General features: G+C 37.2%; 1 protein-coding gene across 3 annotated transcripts in view; it reads right to left on the bottom strand.

Moving 5' to 3' along the window:
* The window catches only part of Lama2 (laminin subunit alpha 2), a 679,163-nt gene that overhangs the window by 278,156 nt on the left and 379,168 nt on the right, over positions 1-21,839 (bottom strand). For all 3 annotated transcript variants that reach the window (XM_008827821.3, XM_029560968.1, XM_029560969.1), the window contains exons 13-14: positions 10,049-10,150; positions 8,203-8,414 (exon numbers count right to left, since the gene is read on the bottom strand). In XM_008827821.3, the coding sequence (XP_008826043.1) occupies positions 8,203-8,414; positions 10,049-10,150 (314 nt within the window). The remainder of the gene's footprint in view (positions 1-8,202; positions 8,415-10,048; positions 10,151-21,839) is intronic.

Genomic DNA, 21,839 nt, shown 5'->3' with positions numbered 1-21,839 from the left:
ATATACATATACAAAATTCAGTATTTTTTTTTTTTACCAAATTCACTCCCTTTTTCTCCCCTCCAATTCCTTCCCTTACCCCCACCACTTTTCCCTTCCAACTTCATGTGATTTTTTTTTTTTAAACTGCTGAGTTCACTTAGTGCTGCCTATATGTGCGTGGTTGGAAGATGATCTACTGGAACATGTGTAGCCTCTGAGGTGCCACATGCTTGAAGAAAACTGACTTTTGCCCAGCCTCCATCAACTATAAATAGTTTCTCAGCTAGGGGTAGAACTTCATGAGCCCATCCCCATTTTAAAGAGTGCAGTGATGTCATTTAGTATTGCCACCTTCATATATATCCAAGGAATTTTATCACCCAAAAAGAAAATCTGTTTCCCTTAATCAGACACTGTTCCACTCTTGCATCAGACAGCTCTCTCACTATAGATTTATCTTTTCTGGATATTTCATATTGATAAACTCTGGCAATATGTGACTGGTATATGAGTCCTCTCATTTAGCATAATTTTTGTGAGATTCAATTTCACTGTACCATATAGCACTAGTTTTATATACTTCTATATTAGTCCATTTTGCATATATGCCACATTTGCTTTCTATTTATTTGTTGATGGATATTTGGGTTGTTTCTACCATTTGGGTGCTACAAATATTTGTAAAAATGTATTTTCAGTACCTGTTTTCCATTTTTCAGGGTTATATAGTTTGGAGAAATTCTAGGTCTGACAAGTTGCTTTCTTTTAAAATTTATTGATTTTTATTTTATGTCTGTGAGTGTTTTCCCTGCATATATGTAAATACACCTGTGTAATCCAATTCCCACAGAAGCCAGAAGAGGGCATTGGATCCTCTGGAACTAGAGTTATGGAGGACAGTTGTTAGCATCCATGTGGGTTCTAGGATTCAAGCATGGGTCCTCTGGAAAAGCAGCCAGTGCTCTTACTCACTGAGCCACCTGTCTTGCCCCACAACTTGTCCTCTTAACACAATAGGTAGTAAATTGAAGATACCATTTACATATGCTAAGGCAAGCTCTAGCTAGTCTCTGTTAACATAAACTTTCTCATGTCATTTCTATATGCACCACGACTGTCCCAATACATGTACCATATATTCTTTTAAAAAATATTTTTATTGATTTGAGAATCTTATACAATTTATTTGACCATATTCACCCCCCATTCCTATCTTACTATGCTCCCCCACTGACTCATGTCCTCTGTTTTTATTTTTCTTTTTTTTTTTTTTTAAGGCCTATAAAGTCTAATTTGTGTTTCTCAAGTGTTCTTTGGTGGGGGCTTATCTCTTGGAGTCTGGTCAATTTACCAGGTGTTATAACAATAAGGAAAACTGACTGTCCCTGTCCTAGCATCTATCAATTGCCAATAGACCCTCAATTAGTTCTGGGACCTCCTGTCCACCTCCCCCATCCATGCTGGGGCCCTTTCTCCTTTGGGTCTGTACAAGTCTTGTGCATGCTCTCATAAGCACTGTGAGTTCATATTGTACCATGCTCTTAATGTCTACATGGATGGACAGATTGATGGATAAATGGATAGATATATACAAATTTAATTAAAACATACATAGCTTAATAGATTGACAGAATACAGCTGTGTTACAAATGATGACTAAAATATTCCATGATAATATATGTAATAAAACCTACTATACACATATATTAGTCACTTTCCTGTTGCTGTGAAAGAAACACCATGATCAAGGGAACTTCTAAAATTAAGAGTTTATTTAGCTTATGGTTCCAAAGGGTAAGAGTTTATGATGGTGGGGATGGCATGGCTGCAGGCATGGCTGGAGTAGGAGCAGAAGCTAAGTTCTCACATCTTCAAGCAGGCACAGGAAACAGCACATAACTGGAGATCTGACAAGGCTTAAGAACTCTCTAAGCCTGTCCCCAGTGATGTGCTTCCTCCAACATAGCCACACCTTTTAAAACCTCTCAAAACAGCACTACCAACTGGGGACAAAATGTCCAAATACTTGGACATTCTCATTCAAACCACCACACCACATTTCAGAGGAATAAAATCCCATAAGTAAGTGGTAAATTATGTGTTTGATCCGACAGAAAATAAATGGGAAAAAGTTGATCAGGAGTCAAAACCAGAGGCTAGAACTGACCTGAATATATTCTGACATCTAATTGCTGGGAATTAATGTACTATCACATAATAAGCCTCATAATTCTGATCACTAAGAATCAAATGGTTTCACTGTTGAAAAATTAGTTGATTATCATATAAGAGTGTCACAGTTTATTAAATAACAGCTTGATTGATGCAGACAGATACATTTCAGGATTTCTACTCTCAAACTGACAGGCAAAACTTAAAGTAGGAACAATGGAAGTTTCAAGGGAGAAGAATGAACAGTTGAATGCTTTAAGAAACATTTAAAAAATAAAGATACAAAACCAAAAAATGTTTTCAGTGAATTGCCAAATTCCCTTTGTCTTTTCAACAACAGATGTTCCTCTCCTTAATCTGAGTAACCATTTTGAGCTGTGAGAAATTTCAATATTCAAACATCTTTCCCTGTAATATTCCACATTAGTATTCACTGAGCAATTCCAATGTTCATTAAGTTCTGCTGTTTGTTAAATGGGATTTTAATGTGTTTAACAGTTTTAATGTTACTCATGAAGAAGGCTGCAGTATATTTTTTCCCCTTCAGTATGGTCATTTGCTTTTCTTGATATCAGGCTGCATTCATTTAAATACAGAACGTTGACAGCAATAAAGTACTAAATTTTGGAGATGCATGAACTATCAAAGCTTTGTCAACTAAGTCAAATGCTCTACTAACTCTCATTATTGTGACTTGAAAATACAGATAAGATGATGGATGGAGAGAAAGGACATGCTTATAAAAGTGACTATGGAAAATACTAGAGTCACACCAGGCACACTATCCCAGTACTGCCTTTATATATTTGTTTCACTACACTTCTCACCAGTGTTAGATATATTATAGTCTACAAAAACTGCCAGCATCACTTTGAAAAAAAAAAAGACCTTGGTGTAAAACTCACTTAAATACTTGGCTTTTTCTTCATACCTTTTTTTAAAAAAAATAAGACTTTCATTTTATTCAACGTTAAAAAACTATTGTTTTGATTCAGCCACCATAGACAAAGGTTTTATTGATGACAAAGTTTTGTTCCATTTTACTTTTATCAAAATATAAGACAGTGATTCAGAATTCTCTGCTGTGTCTGGTTATACAGGCTTGTGCTCCTAGCACTTGGAAGGCTAAGGCAGGAAGACAGCAAGTTCAAGTCTTGCTTGAACTACAGAAAGAACACAAGGCTCTCCTGGGCAACTCTATGAAATTGTGCCTCAAAATAAAGAATAAAAAGAGGGCTGGGGATATTGTTCAGTGTTACTAGGTCAGCCTAGCATATGTGAGGTTATCACCAGCTGCACAAGAACTTCCTCTAGACTCTGCCCTATGTTGGTTTTGCAAAGTACCTCTTAATTAGAGGTGAATGCTCACTTTTACTTCATTGTTAAAGAGTCAACAGAATGATTTAGTGGTCCAGTCAATGTCTGAATGCACATCTGGGGATTTTTTTTTTCATTTATGTGGGTCTTTGTTGTGTGTATACGTGTGTGTGTGTGTGTGTGTGTGTGTGTGTGTGTACTTATACGTACGTGGAGGCCAAAGGTCAGTGTTGGGTGTCTTCCTCAATTATTCGTCAACTTAATTTTCAAGACGGGGTCTCTCACTGACCTTGGAGTTTATGGATTTTGCTAGGCTGGTTGGTCAGCTAGCTGCAGGAATCTGTCTTTCTCTACTTCCAAGGTGCTGGGATTATAGGTAAGAGTTTCCATACAGATATTTACATGGGTTCTGGGGGTCCATACAGGTTTTCATGTTTGTGTTGCAAGCTCTTTGCTGACTGAGCAATTTCCCCAGTGACCCTCTCCAAACATTCTGATCCACATCAACTTGGAGAAAAAAAAAATGACATGATCTGATGTGACTACAGGCATTTCTCAAACCATTAAATGCTAGCTTAAGATTTCACTGCTTTCTCCTCAGTCCTCCAAGTGTACAAAGCATACACTCATATTGCATTGCCCACTATATTTTCAAAAGTTCATGCATCTACCTTCTCTTCTGGGTTATCTTTTTAAAAAGTCAGTGCTCATCTTTCATCTAGTGAGCCCTTCGTCACCCTTCACTGTCTCCCAGCATATGCTAGGCAGTATGTCAGATGTTTTCTAGGCACCATTTCCTCATGTCATCTTCAGTCTGGAAAGTTAGATATTGTTGTTGCCATTTTATAGGACAGAGAACTGAGATTTAGACAGAGACACATAGAAGATGCTCAGAAAATGTTTGCAGAATGAATTAATCCATTATTTACAGACTAGCCTTGGGAGACACTAAAAGAAGATAGGGAAAAAGCACCTGAAGGCTTAAATCCTGATACATCTGTCACCAACAGTGTGATGACAAGTATATTACAAAAATTTTTTAAGTCCTAGGGTCCTTACCAGCATATTTCTTTAAAACCTGGTCACATGGATTGGTAATTTCAAAGGGAGATGCAAAGTATGCCCCATCACCTCTATTTCTACAGTCACCAAAAATGCTTTGATGATGGGGTTTTTGTTAGATTATTTGTCATATAAACTCTGTCAAATTCAGTTCAATACAAAAACATGCAAAATTCACCATAATATTCTCATAAACTTATCTTACCTTTAAGACTCTTTATTAGGACAGATATGATCAAATCACATGATGTACTTAAACAAAAACATGTTTATGAAGTCCATCTATATGCACAATAAATACATGTCAAAAATATTGTAAAGATTCTCTACTTATTTTAATCAGGTAAAGGCAGATAAGGTCTCTGTTAATAAAGTCATAGTGAGATTGATTGTGCTGTGGTAAAACGTCCAAATTCTCAGAGATGATGGCGGACTGTAGAGAATTTCACAAAAGCAGATCTTGTTCAGTAACCAGAAGATCAAAACAACCAAGGCACTGACCTCCATGTGCTGTCAGAGTTTCAGGTTGTTTGATCTTCTGGTTACTGAATGAGCTCCAGAGAGTCTCATACTAGCAATCCAATGTTCTTCCTCAGGAAAAATACACATCACTTTTGTCCCCATTTCATGGGCCAAACCAAGTAAATCTACTCAATACATACTCTCAATACAAAATCCCTGAAGGGGAGATTAGAAATTTAGTGAACTGTAACAATGTCTACCCTGGGGCCCAAAGAAAGCGAATTTGTGCCAATTTCTATGTCTAATAGGTGCTTAAGAAATACCTTGCTTGTGTTAAAGATCAAGGATGTTATTAAAACAAGATTTTGAAAATTTAAAGGAGAAAGCTGCAAGTAGTTTGATTTTATCTTGTTATTCTTTCTTTTGTATGTGGTGTGCATGTACATATTTGTATATGTATGTCTACCTATATGCTTGTACATATGGAGGCCAAAGGATGGTGTTGGGTATTTGCTTTCTACCTTTTATATTGAGACTAGGTCTCTCACTTGAACCCAGAGCTTTCCAATTAATCTAGTCTAGCTTGTGCTAGTGAACTTGTATTTCAGTGTCCTGAATTGGTGAGCTTATGGATAGGTGACCATGCCCATCTACCTGACATTTATGCTGGTGCTGGGTGTCCAAACTCCAGTCCTCATGCTTGCATGATGAAAACTGTACCCACGGAGACATCTGAGCATCTTATCTTACCCCTTTTTTTTGTCTTTTTGAGAAAGTTTCTCCCTGTAGTCCCAGCTGACCTGGAAGTCACTATTTAGACCAGGCTGGACTCAGTCTCACAGTGATCCACCTATTTCTGTTTCCCAAGTGCTGGATTAAAGGCATGCTCTCCCAAGCCTTTAATAAGGCTTATCTTACCTACTTAAAAAAAGTTTTCTAGTTTTCTTATCATCTTACTGAAGAGAGTGAAGAAATCAATTAGTTTCACTGGATGAGTTTTTCAGCATTCAGAGTAAGAATGACAGTAAAAACTCCCAAAGTTGTAGAAACAGCTTGTGCCTTAATGTAGATATTGTCAAACCTTAATGATATTTAGAGAAAATGTTATCACTTGGACTGATATGGGTCAAATAGAAATGCTTCACATTTGTGTGCTGATTTTCTGTTAGAAAAGTGTTTCAGAAATTCTCTAATTCCATTTTCCTAGTGACCTTTTGAAGTTGGTACAGCAATTGTCTCCCTTATTTTAGAGATGAAGTGACGGGGGTACAAAGAGGTCAATGCCATATTCATGTTTACGACTAATAAAGAGCTCTGTTGGAAACAAAAGTCAAAATCTTTGACATACAGCTCAGTTTTCTATCCAATTCCACCTAATCATGTAACTGGGCAAAACAGCCCATGTGCTGAGATAACTACCCTTCAATACATGGAATGTTGTTGAGATAGCTTCAATTTCCTTATGCTTGCACACAAGCAGTATACCAACTCAGACGCCTACTGTGCAAGACAAGTTGAAATCAATTCAAATGATGTTTACAAACATGGGTCAATCTACTAGTTGATCAGAGATAAATAAAATATGTAACTAGCTTACTGACTCAGGATTCACGCTGACTTTCAGTTCTCCTAAAATGGGCTGGAGCTTCAAATCTGACATTGGTCTTCACTTCCTGGGTCTCGGTGCTTCCATAATAACAGCAAAGGTTAGCCACCTATTTGGATAACTCCTAAGTCAGTTCACAAAGACATGCTCCACAGCTACCTTCCTAAATACAGAGGAAACCTCACAAGGCTTTAAATGAAACCGATGATTTTAAGATGAGTAGATACTGAAATTGTTTGACATAAATCAGGTGGAAGTGCCTTTGAATGAACTAACCTGAGAAGCAATGCTGACAAAAATAAATAAGCCTTCTAGCAACTTTTTGTCAGTTTGGTTGTCATTCACTTTGAAAGCTAGAGGACTCATCTCTTTGTACTGTTTAAACATCATGACAATCTCTATTTACTAAGTGGGAAAAAACATAATTAATTTCTAAGTGCTGCTTCTCATCTTTACGGCACTTTAACCCAGCTTCTCACAGAATTGCCTATGCAAAAGAGGTATACTGTTTGGCAACTGTTTTGTTTCTGAATCTGCAGTTCCCTCCTTTGGAGGTAGTAATGATGATTGTACTTCGTTGAAATATTACAAGAGAGAGGCAAAATCAGGAGCGCAAGCAAATGACAGGGCTAGAATTTACAACCAGAAAGTTCAATGTAGGAGAGACTGCTTTGCTTAAAGATATGAGTTAGTTGCCAGTGTGGGGTCAAACTTGATCACCTGACTTAAACTGATTTACAAAGAAGGCATAGTAATATCTCATGCTGCTTATTACCTGGATAAGAATGAAAGAGGAAGAATGTATTCCAGTAACTGAAATTAAAAATTCAACAGACAAGATGTCATTGTTTTTTAAATGATAAATAAAGCAGCTTCTAGTGAGTCCTAATATAAGCAAACTTGGTTCAAGTCAGGGCTTCTGTCTTTACAATAAAAATCATGGATGACAAGAAGGAACTAGCGTTTGAAACTGTCCAAGGTAAGGCGTGCTTTAACCTCAGCCCTGAGAGATGAGCTGGGTAGCGTTATGTGTACATTAAACTGAAAGTCAAGGTTTCATAAACACCAATCACCTGTGCAAAATCAACAGAGCTTACAGACTGATATTTATTTGGGCTCCAAAAACTCCTACTCTTCTTTCCTTTACACCACGTGCCCATTTAGTACCACAGTGTTTTATGAAGAGAAGTGCAGTTATGTAAATAAAGATGCTTCAAATTGGATGCTATTAGGTCAGAAACTAGTTAACTGATTAATGGAAGAAAATATTTTATAAACCATTTTCTGAATATGATTATTATAGAATTATATCTCTTAAATATCATACCATGAGACAACATAAACTTTCCTTTTCAGTATGGAAGTCATTATTATGCATTGGCAGTATTTCAAAGGATTCATCAGTAATATTAAAGGCTAAGACTTATTTTTGATATTTAAGTTTTCAAAGTTTTAATAAGAATACTTTCTAGAAAATCAGTGTTTATGATCTTGTATTTGAAGCTGCAAACACAGACCTTTTAAAATGTACTTTTCTAGCATACACATGTTTGCTCCAAGATACATGCATGGACATTGGGGAATGGAATTCCAGACCTTACCTGAAGATGGCATCCATCCCCAAGTTGTATGTGATTTGTAGGAGAACTCTCTCCACATTTGCAAACACGGTCATAAAATCTTTTCTACTGATTGGTGTGTTTGTTCTATGGATGGTAAATGACTCTTCTTTGAGTAATAACACCTCAATGTGTTCTTCAGATGGTTCCAAATACACCTCCTTGAAGGCAGTGCTGATTCTCAAGTTATTTCCCTAAAGGGAATACAAGAAAGTATATATAAGTAAGACTGAAAAAATAGGCACAAAATGTATAGAACTCACATGAATCTGATTCTCTGTTCTGTATTATCTTCCTGAGGCTTTAGCTTCATGTTGGCTCTCCCTGTCATTCAGCATATTTCTGGTGTGCATGAAGTGCAGACAACACAACATAAAAAATCAGCCTTCACCAGACCCATTACAAAAAAAATATCTTCTCAGGTTCACATGACCTTGCTTCCTCCATTAAATCAAATAACAGGTACCTGGAAAGTCATATACAAATGTGGTTACAAACATGTTTGTTTTATACAAATATGCAAAAATTATGGGTCTGGAGAGATGGCTCAGCAGTTAAGAGCACTGACTGCTTTTACAGAGGACCCAGGTTTGATTCCCAGCACCCACATGGTGGCTAACAACCATCTGTAACTCCAGTTCCAGGGGGGTATTTGACACCTTCTTTTGTCCTCCCTGAGCATTGAATGACATGGTTGCACTTACACATGTGCAGGCAATACACTCATACATAATATAAAAAAAATAAAAAATAAACAAATATGCAGAAATTATATATTTCCCATAATTTATGGTAGAAGTAAGAATGAGAGGACAAAGGGAGGCACAATTTCATTAACCTATTATTTTGAAGGACTTCTGACTTCCACATATGGAGAAACAAGCAAGGAAAAGATCTGCACACTGATGTTCACAATAGGATAACAGCATCACACTAAGTATCATGTAGGCTGACCTATGACGTTTAAGCCATTCTTTGTAGTTTATCATATTAATGATGTATAACTTCTCAGCCTTTTACACTTAGAGAGATCCTTTCATTTTAAAGGACTTAACAGGATAGACATGTCATTTTATGCTTATATGAAATATAGACCACTTCATCCAGTTTCAAAGATATTCATTCTGAGGGAGGTACACTGTCATTTTGTCACTGATTCATAAGCAAGGAAGATTCAAGACAAACAAAGAGCCTGTTGCTTAACCATGAGCCACAAATGTGCATACATGTGCATGCCTGCAGGTGCATGTGTGTGCCTGTGAGTATGCGTGACTACTGGTGGAAGTATCATCACTGGAATGAAAGGAAGTAAGAAGAGCAGGAAAGGGTTCTGCGTACACCACTGAGGATACCGCATTTTGAAGTAGCTTCTGTCCTTCAATTTCCTGAAAGCACTTGCTCTTCTATCTTTTTTTTTCTAAAGTAAGATTTTTAAAATCAAGATTGAACAACAGTTCAACAAATAAGTTCCCTTTCCCTTTACTTCTGCCTAATATAAAAAATCTATGCAGAAATAATATCATGTGTTATATAAATCAGCATTGACCTAAGCAACTGCATCATTTTTCTAATCCGGAAACATGATCAGGATTTAAATTCAAGTTTCAAATGGTTCTAAGTCTCTTTTTTGAAATCAAGCCCCAATGGTTATTCTTAATTTTCTAAGCACTTCTCACATTAAAACATGGGTGTTGCATAAAATTGCTGAGGTATGTTTCTTTAATCTCATGTAAATCAGTGTCCAACGAACCAGTTTAAAAACAGCATGAGCAACCTCAGTAACAGGTGAGTGGAACATGGTAGAACGGTGACATGCTCAGTATTCTACCTCTAAGATAATCATCAGCTGCAGGATTTTTTCTGTATCTTCTTCCTCTTCTTCAAGGTCATATGAGATGGTAAATGTTAACTGTCCTCCTACGGCAGGGAGCTATAACAGAAGAGAGGCAAAATCATTTCAGCACAGGAAATGAACTACTGAATCATAGTTTACTTATTATTTAAAAATCTTCTTTTTATTCTTCTAGAGGGCAGTATTTGGAAAAAAACTGAAAGACTAGAGTACAGAGTGGAGATGACAGACATTTCTGTAGCAGTGACTTCTATATGAACCTTTGCCCATCAACAGCAAGCTTGACATAAATATAAATTCATGTATTATTTTCTCATTATTATGAAATAGGTCTGATTCCTTCAAACCAACCACAGTCCTTCCTGTCATCTTCTTAGTCTGTAGTTTCAGTTTTATAATTCCCAAATAAGAAGGATCATTGTCAAAACTGGAGAGTTTCTATGCATTCTTAAGGTCAATTACGTTCTGTGGGTCTGAATATATTCAACAAAGACATTCTTCCCTTTGAAAGGCACTTTACATAGACCATAGGGTAAGCTGAGAAATGCTATTGGTCAAATAAATAAAATCAAATGAAAGGTTAGCTGCAAAATTTGCATGCAAATTCCATCAAAACTGCCTAAGAAGGTATGCTTTGCTTGTGTAATCGAATAAGTTTAGTTTGAATGAATGTCATTACCCCCTTTACATTAAGCAAACTTCATTTTGTCTAACATACATTTGATGTTTACATTTTTTGACATTGACGGTAACCTTGTAAAAAATTTTTTTTAATTGGAGCACAAGATCATGTATAGAGCAGAAATTAACACTGGAGCTAGGAGTGACAGATTCAACGCAAATGTGGCAGGTCTTTAAAAATTCCACTCTGACACTGTAAATAACAACGTTCATGAAACAAAGCTGATGATTTTTATTCTGCTGTTGGCTCTGTGCTGACATGCAAAGCCCAGGCCTTGCACCACAGGCTCTCTAGACCCTGACAAGAAAGGATTTCCTGGCAAGGCAGTGGATGGAAGAGGAGGAGCCCTGATCTCTCAGAGTTGTTCCGTGGGGACCACACAGAGCTTGCTATGGCTGATTAAACAGGACTTTAGATTGCAGCTTGGCAATGCTTTATAAGAGCTCATTACGTGGTGCTTTGGAAGGAACTGAGATTCAGAAATCTTTTATTCCCCTGCTCCACTGAGAAATGGTCCTACGGTAATGTTTTCTCATATATAAAATAATACATACCTGCCTGGACTATAATACTTGGCATTATTTGAGTAATGATGGGTGTATCTGTATAAAAAGGATTTGGCTCTACTAAGACAAGCACCCAGAATTTCACATAGCCAGCTTGTTCAAATCAGTTAGGCATTCTCTCAATAAAAGGATAATCTTAAAAGGTGACAGAAAATGATTTTTTTTAATATTTCAAAGAAGACTGAGATATTTAGAATTTTAAATTAATATTCAGCAGGAGGTAGACATTAAAGATTCTACCTTGGAATATGGACAGAGAGGTAATGGGGATTAGGACTGTGACATGGGAATTTTGGGGTGACACAACTGAACTCAGAGCTATATACTAAATGATTATCCAGTAATGTCTCAAATGCTCCACATACCCAAGTTAACCTCATTGTCTCAGCATTTCTAACATCACCATTAGAAAGCGTTTCACTATTTCACATTTGATCATTTTCTCAACTTCCATTATTGGGTGAAGGTAAAGCTTATCAGCCTTATTGTAAGACAATATTACTTTTAGTTTATTAATAACATCAAGCCAGTCCTTTAACTTACTCTCTTGAAGTGCTTCTTGTCTAATTCTCCATTAGCACTAATGTGTCATGCTTGGTAGGCATTCATCTAAGTATCTGAATTCATTTCTCTGACTTTATCCTTCTTGTTGGGGAAGTTTCAATAACTCTTACTTTCTGTTGGGGACATTCCCATAATGAATCTTCCATGTTTAATATCTAAGACACTTTTCAAGTTTCTGTACCTACTAGGATCAATCTGGCTAGCTCTGGTCACAAAATATATGGAAATGTGTCCCAGAGCACCGGCCACAAACATTCAGGTGTTGTGGAAAATGTAAAGATTTATGAAAACACAATAGTATCTAAGTATATACTGGATAGTGAACAAACAACTAGCCCAAGTCACCTTACAATTTTAATATTAGATAGTGCTACATTCGTTTTAAGATATTTAAATTAATTTTTTAAAATTTAATCTGTATGAGGGCATTGCCTGTATGTGTGTAAGTGCACTCTTGCACATTGTCCAAGGAGGACAAAAGAGGACATCATATCCCCTGGAACTGAATTTCTAGATGGTTGTTAGCTGCCATGTGGGTGCTGGGATTCAAGCCTGGGTCTTCTGCAAGAACAGTCAGTGCTCTTAACCTCTGAACCGTCTCTCCAACCTCACATTTAAAATCCTTAGCTATATTTTTTTCAATATGTAATTTACCTGTTCATCTCATTGCTAAGCAAATGGAAATTGTGATTAAAAAGCAAACCCTGGGGTCTAGGGGGAAAGTTCTGTTGGTAAAGTGCTTGCTTGCTATATGAGCATATAGACCTAAGTTTGGATCACCAGAACCCATGTAAAAAGGCAGGCATAGTGGCATATATCTTCATCCCAGTGCTGAAATCCTGAAGCTTATTTGTCAGGCAGCCTAGCTGAGCTAGTGAGTTCCAGGTTCAGCAAGAAATCTTTTCTGAAAAAATAAGATGCAGAACAATTGAGGAAGATGCTGAGTTCTGGTCTCTATATGTATGTGTACTCCACACACGTGCATACATGGATCACATACAAGCACGTACATGCATGCTGCAGTGGTTTGAATGAATGTCCCCCATAGGCTCCAGGTATTTGAACACTTGGTCTACAGTTCATGATACTGTTTGAGGAGGGTCATGGAACCTTTTGGAGGTGTGGTCATGCTGAAGGAAGCACACAGGGGCAGGCTTTGAGAGTATATAGCTTTCCCACTTCTAGTCTGCCTCTCTGTTTCCTGTGACTACTTGAAGATGTGTTTAGCTTTCTGCTCTGGCCACCTTTCCTGCCATGCCTCCCTGCTATGATGGACTGTTACCTTCTGCAACTATAAGCTAAATAAACACTTCCTTCTAGAAGTTGACTTGGTCATGGTGTATGATCATAGCAACAGAAAAGTAATTAATACACACATCAACACACAGACATACAGATCACAGACCCACACGCAGACTCACACACATAGAGCAAGGGTTGCACGCAATTAATGTGAACAGGAGCTGTCCTGGTTTGTTCCTTCATTGCTGTGACAAAACACTCCGACCACTACCAACTTGGGGAAGAAAGGGTTTATTCAGCTTACATCTCCCAGGTCACAGTTCATCAGGAAGCCCAAGGTAGGAACTCAGGACAGGAACCTGGAGGCAGGAGCTGGAGCACAGGACATGGAGGAACGCTGCTTACTGGCTGGCTCCCCTGGCCCCTGCTCAGCCTGCTTTCTTACGCAACACAGGCCCACCTGCTCAGGGATGGCATCACCCACAGTGCGGGCCCTCCCGCATCCCTCATCAAGAAGATGCTCCTCAGACATGGCCACAGGCCAGTCCAATAGAGGCAATTCCCCAGTTGAGGCTCCATCAACTGAGGTGTGTCAAGTTGACACTAAAGCTATCCAGTACAGGAGCTAAGGGTAGTAACATGTGATGACAGATTACTCAGAAGTTTAGGAGATCTACAGGGTCTGCTCTCTGTGTGTGTCCAATCTACATTTATGGGTTCACCCAATATGAAATAAAAAATTCTATGTCTGAACAAAGCATGTACAAGCTTTTTTCCTTGACATTATTTCCTAAATGATACAACTATTTAAGTAGCATTTTTTGTATTAAACAATATAAATAATTTAGAGATGACAAAGTGTACAGGATGAGTGGATACCTTATCTGTAAATACAAAACCATTTTATTGAAGAGTTTTGAGTATCCATGCATTAGGGATTGTGAGGCTCCTGGAACCAATCCCTGTGAACCAAGGGACCATTGTAATACACAGCAGATACCATATTTTACCATTAAGTTAATTGTGGTTATTTACAAAAAAGTAAATTGTAATATGGTCTTTGAACTTATGTGTGTTATCTTTCTAAATGATTGCTAAGGTGGTAAAACATAAATATTTATCAGGTTGTTTTTCCTTGACTCCTTAATAAATAGAACTATTAAATATTTCTGTTAGTCAAGGCAGCATGGTAAAAAAAATAGACAAGAAAGATACTAAAAATGGGTAAGGCTGGGCACTTCTCAGTTATCTACTCTGATATTTATTTAGATTTGCTTAACTAGTTTTCATATTAGAATTTTCCTTGTAGAATCCCCGTAGTTTTCGGATAACTCAAATATTTCCTTTGTTTGCTTGACTGATGTCTCAATAACCAAAACACTAAGGGGAACAAAGGGTTTTAGTAATTCCAAAATATAATAAAGAATTAGTAGAAAACACAAGGCGTAATAGAGCTAACTGGTTCTAGAATAGATACAGTTGAGCCTAAAACTCAGCCATTATCATTCACTGAAGAGCTCAGCAAAGCACTACATTATATTGGTGAGTTATGTGGACTGTGTATAATTCATTATCCGCAATTTGGGGTTTTTCTATAATTCATTTATAAATTCTATTTTGAGTATTTTCAGATTAGTTCATGTGGGGAACGATATTTATTTTCATCATCTTATTAACTCTTGTTTCAGTCTATGTCAAAACAATTACAATATTTACTGGGTGGATTAGACTATACCTATCACATGACAATGTTATAAACCTTTTCAATACAAAGAAAAGGTAAAGTTAATGAGAGTAGGTCATGCTACAAGGTTTCTTGCAGACTTAATTTTCCTTAATAAATATGGAGACAGAAGTAAAAAGCTCTCTGCAGGAACATTTAGGCTCCAAGTGGAGTAGAAGGAGTAAGTAGCAGCATCCTTTTATTCCAGAGGATGGTCCAGGGCTAAAGACTGCATTCTTCAGTCCCCATTAAGAAAAGAGCATTACAGATAGCTGTTTCCCATGAGTATCTGCCTTAATTCTATTTTCAGGGGAAAGAAACAACTTGTTTGCAAGTAACATCATAATTTCCAGGCAATACAGAAACAGGTGCCACGCACAATAATGTGGTGTGCAAGGCATTATTTGCATTAAACATTGATTGGCTCAGGCAGGAAAGCTTTCCCTCATGAGTGAAAAAGGCTGAAGGTAATTCATAAAACTGAGCTTTACCAAAGTTTCAAGTATGGGGTGACTTCTGTTCTCACAGTCTCGAGAAATATAGATGAGGCGGGGGAAATGGCTCATGGGTTAAAAGCACTGCCTGCTCTTGCAGAGGACCTGGGTTTGGTCTCCAGCACCCACATGGTGGCTAACAACCTTCATTAACTCCAGTTCCGGGAGACCTGACACCTTCTTTTGTGCTCTGCAGGCATTGCACATACCTGGTGGTCGCTCATACACATAAAATATAAATAAACAAAAATAAAAAATATAAATGGGGGAGATGGAACAAACTATTGAGGACCCTGCATCTGGAGTGAAAATTCTTTTCATGAAACAAGTTGGGAATATTTGGTTCTCTGATGTCAGATTATCATCACTGTTATCCCACTAAATGGAGTGTGAAATCTAATATTTGCTTTCGCTTACTAGAGCAAATATTTCAGTACTATAGTAGAATCAAATGAGGAAAAGGGTTTGTAATACTGAGCTGGGTAAATTAAACATAGCTGTCAGTTTCTATTTAGTATTACAAACAGGGCAAGTGATTTATCTTTCTAGTTCCTGAAGCCCCAGAGACTAAAACTCCAAAGAGTTACCTCTTTTTCCCCTAGGCACAAGCTTCTGTTATGTTCTTTGTAACACTGGGGTAAGGACATGCTCTTTTTCAGAGGTTGCTGAGTATCAGAGCAAAGGAAGGCAAGAGGATATATAATTATAGAAGAAACAGAATTAACATGAAATCGTAAGGATCTATTACTTTTTGGCATATAGAAAACTGACTAGTGGCTGAGGCTGTCAAACAGAGACAACACATCCTAGAAATGGTATTTTAGAGGGCAAGAGACCTCAGTCTGGTGTTTCTATTGGCAGAAGCCTGTAGGAAATAGCTGGGCCTCAATGAATTGCTTTTCTTCCTGTTCTTCCTTCCAATCTGCCCTGCTTCCTATTTTTTTTCTCCCTCCCTCCCATCCTTGGCTTTTGGTAACAACAAAATTTTGTAACTACAAAGTAGTGATGAAAATTATGTATGTGACTTGGCAAGAACAGAATTCTAGGGGCAGATGGCCAGAGACAATCCCTCAGTTCAACCAGCCGTGATAGAATCACAGGGATCCCTGTACCTTAACCCTTGGGCTGCCCACAGGATTATCAAATTAAATTTACTTTCATTAACATTCACTGTATTCCTCCAAATTTTCACAAACTATGTCCTAAGCAATGATTCTTACTGATAATGATGAGACACTATAATGTGTTAATTGGTAATGTGAGGGAAAAGTCATTGTGAGAGACATAAAATGAGGGATTGAGAGGCCAGTATGAGTTTCTTAGGTACATTTTTGTAAAACTGATTATTTACTTTAATTCCACCAACATGGGTTTGGCATGCATTTTCTCCCCCTGTGTAATAAACCAGGACCAAATTATACTGTTCATCTATTTTGTTTATACTCAAGTTGAATAGAATTATGAAAGCTTGGTCAGAATACTTTGGGCTGAAATTGAAAATCAGACTATTAGTGGTTCTTCTTTAAAAAGAAATCCAGCAAAATTTAGTAAGCTGACCAAATTTCAATGTACGACAAACAGATTCACTTGTTTTAATTATTTTTATGTGTATGCGTGTATTGCCTGCATGTAGGTAAGTGCACCCACGTCGTGCAATGCCCGCAGAGGTCAGAAGAGGCTGTTGGATCCCCTGGGACTGGAGTTAATGAACAGTTGTTAGCTGCCATGTGGGTGCTGGGATTCAAATCAGAGTCTTCTGCAAGAACAACCAGTGTTCTTAACCACTGAGCTATCTCTCCAGCCTCAGATTCACTTTTCTTTACCATGTATTTAGATCAAACGGGAGACTCTTGACAATATCAATGCCCTAAACGTTCATAGAGAATGATACAGTACTTTAAAAGGTAGTGTCCCGAATGATAAATTAATATTTAATGTTCCCTTCAAGTTTTCTTACTTAGAGAACTATTTGTGATCTTGTGACATACATTGATGAAATCTTGAGCTGAGAGAGTAAAATCTCCTCAAAAGCAAGGGTAGTAGCCAAATTCTCAAATCTGTTCTCTGTTCTCAGGCTCAGACTCAAAAACAAGGTCTTTGCAACAGCTGTTGGCTTTCCATCCACTTATGTTTGGATGGAACATTCCATTGGCACTCTTGCTATGGACTAGATTAATTTATATGTAAATATGCTGTACAGCAATACATACTACACATAATTAAACATTGATCCAGTTGAATAAATCATAAATCATGATTTTTATATACACATAGGTTTTTCACTGACTAGGGCTTGAATTATTTTCAAGGTCTCTGCCAAGAAAATGGAAACACACCGCTGATGGTGATTAAAATAACAGGATGCATTTAATTCAAGTTCTATTAAGCTAAAGAGAACCAGACTGATTATTGTAACATAAATGACAAAGGGGTAAAAATAAGATGTGTAATTCTTTTGAAATTTTATGGGAACAGTGTACAAAAAAAGCATTATTGCTATTTTCTTTTTGAATAAAAGAATTTTAGCCTTTTACTCACTGTTTAAGGATTTTGTCTTTTAAGAATATTTATTACCTATGATAACATAGTGGCTCCCGTCCAGTTCTTTCTTACTTTGTTACAAAGTGAGGAACAAGACTGAAGAAAAACAGTATTTTCTTCTTGACTCTGGGCAATCCTTAAATGTTTACAGCTTTGGTAAACCTGAACAGTCTGGCAAACTGTATGTTCAGTTAATTTCAGTTTACATTATTCAGATGAAGGGCATTTTGAAATAGCAGTTAATATATTTTCTACGAAAGCAGAAGCCTGAATGCTAGCCTTGGTAGGGCTTTGATTTGATTCTAACAGTTATTGATATTTCACTATTTTCTTTCCTCTCCGCCCTCATCATGGACTCTACAGGTGATTCTTTATTACAGCATAGAAGCTGGTTGTGAATTGTAGAATATAAGAATCCCAGGGGTGCAATGGATACTAAGTCATATTCTAGAGAAGAAGCAACAGGATAATAAACTACATTGAAGTGTCTTCTTCCAGAATAAACAGGTGGAGCAGTGTTAGTGATCTGACATGCTATTAACATCAGAGTCATATATAAACCACACAGAGATGAAGCTCACTCCTGCCACCTTTAGCATCTTAGTTTTAGATTCAGATTCAGCCTCTATATGATGCGTGACTCTTGGGGAAATTATTTATGCTTTCAGAACTTTCATTAATTGTCACTAATATGACTTGAAATTATTCCTACCTTAGAAGTTCATTTTGAGAATAAAAGGAGAAAATACTCATAAAATTCTTCATTTGGCACCTTATGCATATTATATATTAGTGAATGCTGCTTGCTTTGCTGATTATTAAGTGAAGTTTTTCAAATTAAAATTCTACAAACAGCTCTCACTTAAAACCCAGTAACAAAGATATTTATTTCATGATTCTAAGTGCATTTTAAAAATCTTAGGATTTCTGGGAGAGATTGTGGTGATGAGAACTCAGCTCTTACACATCTTAATGTTCCCCTATGGTACTTTTCATAAGCTTCACAGACAATAGACCCTGCAGAAATGTTTGCTGAATTTTAATCAAGTTCATTACCAACTGTCATTTCAATGTAGTATATATAGAGAGAACATAAAGACCAGGAGGATAAAGTTGTGCTGCTCCGTGAAATAGTTTGCAGTTGTTTTTCTGATATAACTCTATTGGTTTCTCTATTCTTACTTCATCAGTCCTAAAAACAGACTGAAGTATGCATATATATATATACACATATACATATATATGCATTTTAGTAATTTGAGCTTACTTATAGACACTTACTGTGCTGCTGACTGCTAAACCACAAATGCATTAGTTTTAATGGAAGGGACTTTTATCATTTAGAAAGTTAGAAAGTTTGATTTGCTGTTGAAGAGGAAAAAAATAGTTATTTAAGTCATTTAGATACTCACACTTATAAATCAACTATATTATATTGTTTTGCTAGTTTCTATATACTAGGATAATAATGTAAATCTCAGCATCCAATACATATTTTATAAGTCATAAATACACATCTGCAGTATGTTTTGATATATGGGTAAGCCACATACTTACTGTATTAAAAAGGCACCAAGGGCACTGGCTTACTGAAGCTGGGATCCACCTGCACTCATAGCTAGTCAGAGCACATCCAGTGCCTTGTGATCAGTTCCTGACACCACCATTTAAGAGAGTACCTGACAAATTAGAGTTCATCCAAAGAGTTGTGACCAGGATGTTGATGGCTACAACACCTGAACAAGGAGTTTAGAAAAGTAATACAAGTACTTAACCTTAAAAAGAGAAGACTTTAAGAAAACACAGTTGCTTCCTTGGAACATTTGATGATTTATCGATAATAGGAAGGAAACTTTCTGTTTGTTGTGTGGAAACAGAACCTGCATCAGAAAATGTCACAGGAGAGGTATTTTTTACCACATAAAAATTAACTTCTAACATCTAGAACATTTGGAAATGGAGTGCGCTACTTTGTGAGTTATTCACGTCCCTGAAGATGCAGGAATAGAGGTTCATCTGTCTGGGATGTGGAAAAAGCATTCCCATAGCAGCTGAACGCTGGGACTGGATTTGACATCGCTGGATGTCTTGCAGTTCTATTCTACTGGCTTTGCGGTTGATTTATTAATACCAGGTAACCTAAATGTTAGAGTGAATTCTCTGCAAGGTATAATGCACCAGAATAACAATTAGCTTTATGCATACCTGCTCCCACCTCACGATTTTAGAGCTACACCATATGCATGTCCAAAGAATACACTGAATGAAGAGAAGGTGATTTGTATATAAAGTCTCAAAGAGATAGTACAATATGTGCAAGGAACATAGTTCTTGAGTTAAATCACCTGGGGTGGACCACCTGCCACTTACCAGCTGTGTGTGACCAAAGTAAATTACCTAGTCTCTTTTCTCAAGTCTTCATCTGAAGAATGGGGCTGACAGAAAAAGAACTTCAGAAGGTGCTGCGGGGAGGATTCAGCTAAATAAGCCTGCCACCCTGCAAATGTTTTCTAAAGTTCAGTAGTTCTTGTTCTTGTTGCCATTCAATCAGTTCCAAAACCTTTGTGACCATCCAAAACAAGATTCTCTGCCTACATTACCATTGCAACAAATCAGTGTAACCGGATTTTGTTTTTAAGTTTGAGAACATTTTGAAAAAAAACAACCTTTATTCTAATAACATAACCATGATGAGAAAAATAGGCAGATCTCAAAAGGAGGGAGATTCAACTTCTGAACCACTCATAATCAAAGTTAACATTTCCCTGGAGCATTGGGATTTCATTAGCACATTTTACAGTTATTTAATTTCTAAATATTTTACAGCATAATTTTACTGTTACTCTGCTAAATGTCTTATAGTGTAGATGTTTTTGTTTGCTTCTTTGTTTGTTTGTTTGTTTGTTTGTTTGAGGCTGCTGTGGCCCCAGCTTACCTGGAATTAACTATATGGACCAGGCAGGCCTCAGTCTCATGAAGATCCACCCACCTGTTACCTCCAGCAGCTAGATTAAAGGTGTGCACCGCCTCCCTCATTCTTAGTGTAAATTTGCTATTTTTCTACTGAATAGAAGTGGAAACTGGAACTCTAAGAAGTCAAATTGTTTAAGGCTGTAGTGTTTCTTCAGTGATAGTTGAGATGGCTCTTTGATTTATATTTATTTTTTTTAGTCATCACACTCCAAAACTCTCTTCTCTCTCTCTCTCTCTCTCTCTCTCTCCCTCCCTCCCTCCCTCCCTCCCTCCCTCAACATACACATACACAAAAATATAGTCAAAACAATGTGCATGTGGAACCGGAGAGATGACTCAGTGATTACGAACACTGACTACTCTTACAGAGGACCCAAGTTCAGTTCCCAGCACCCACATGACTCCTAACAACCATCTTTAACTCCAGTTCCTAGGAGAATTCAATGCCCTTTTCTGGCCTCAGTGGGCATTCATGACATGGGTGTAATTACATACATGCAGGCAATACACTCATACACACAAATTAATAATCATAAAAACAATATGCATGATGTGACAGTAACACAAAGATATGTGATTAAGAGTAAGGCCTCCCTATAGTATGGGCTGGCAAGATGGCTAAGCAGGTAAAGTGACCTGCTCCCAGGTCTTGGGAACCACATGGTAGAAGGAGAAAACTGATTCTGCAAGTTGTCTTCTGACCTACAAGTACTGTGGCAGGAGTGCCACGGTATGTGCACACCTAAACACATATGCGCATGAACATACATACACACACACACACACACAGACACACACACACACTCATGCTAAGTAAGTAAAAGATGAAAAGAGTTTTCTTAAAATACCTGTCCACTCTCTATCTGTAGTGTATTTACTGTATGACTTTGGGAAAACTAACTCTGAAGCAAAAATTATCTTGTGTCTAAAGAGAATAAAAATACCTGCCTTGAAGTTTGTTTTTTTTTCCCTTTTTAATATT

Source organism: Nannospalax galili, unplaced genomic scaffold, assembly GCF_000622305.1.
Source record: "Nannospalax galili isolate Female #2095 unplaced genomic scaffold, S.galili_v1.0 scaffold53, whole genome shotgun sequence".
NCBI lineage: Eukaryota > Metazoa > Chordata > Mammalia > Rodentia > Spalacidae > Nannospalax > Nannospalax galili.
Note: the sequence above shows the minus strand (reverse complement) of the source record. Positions and strands in the feature narration are given on the sequence as shown.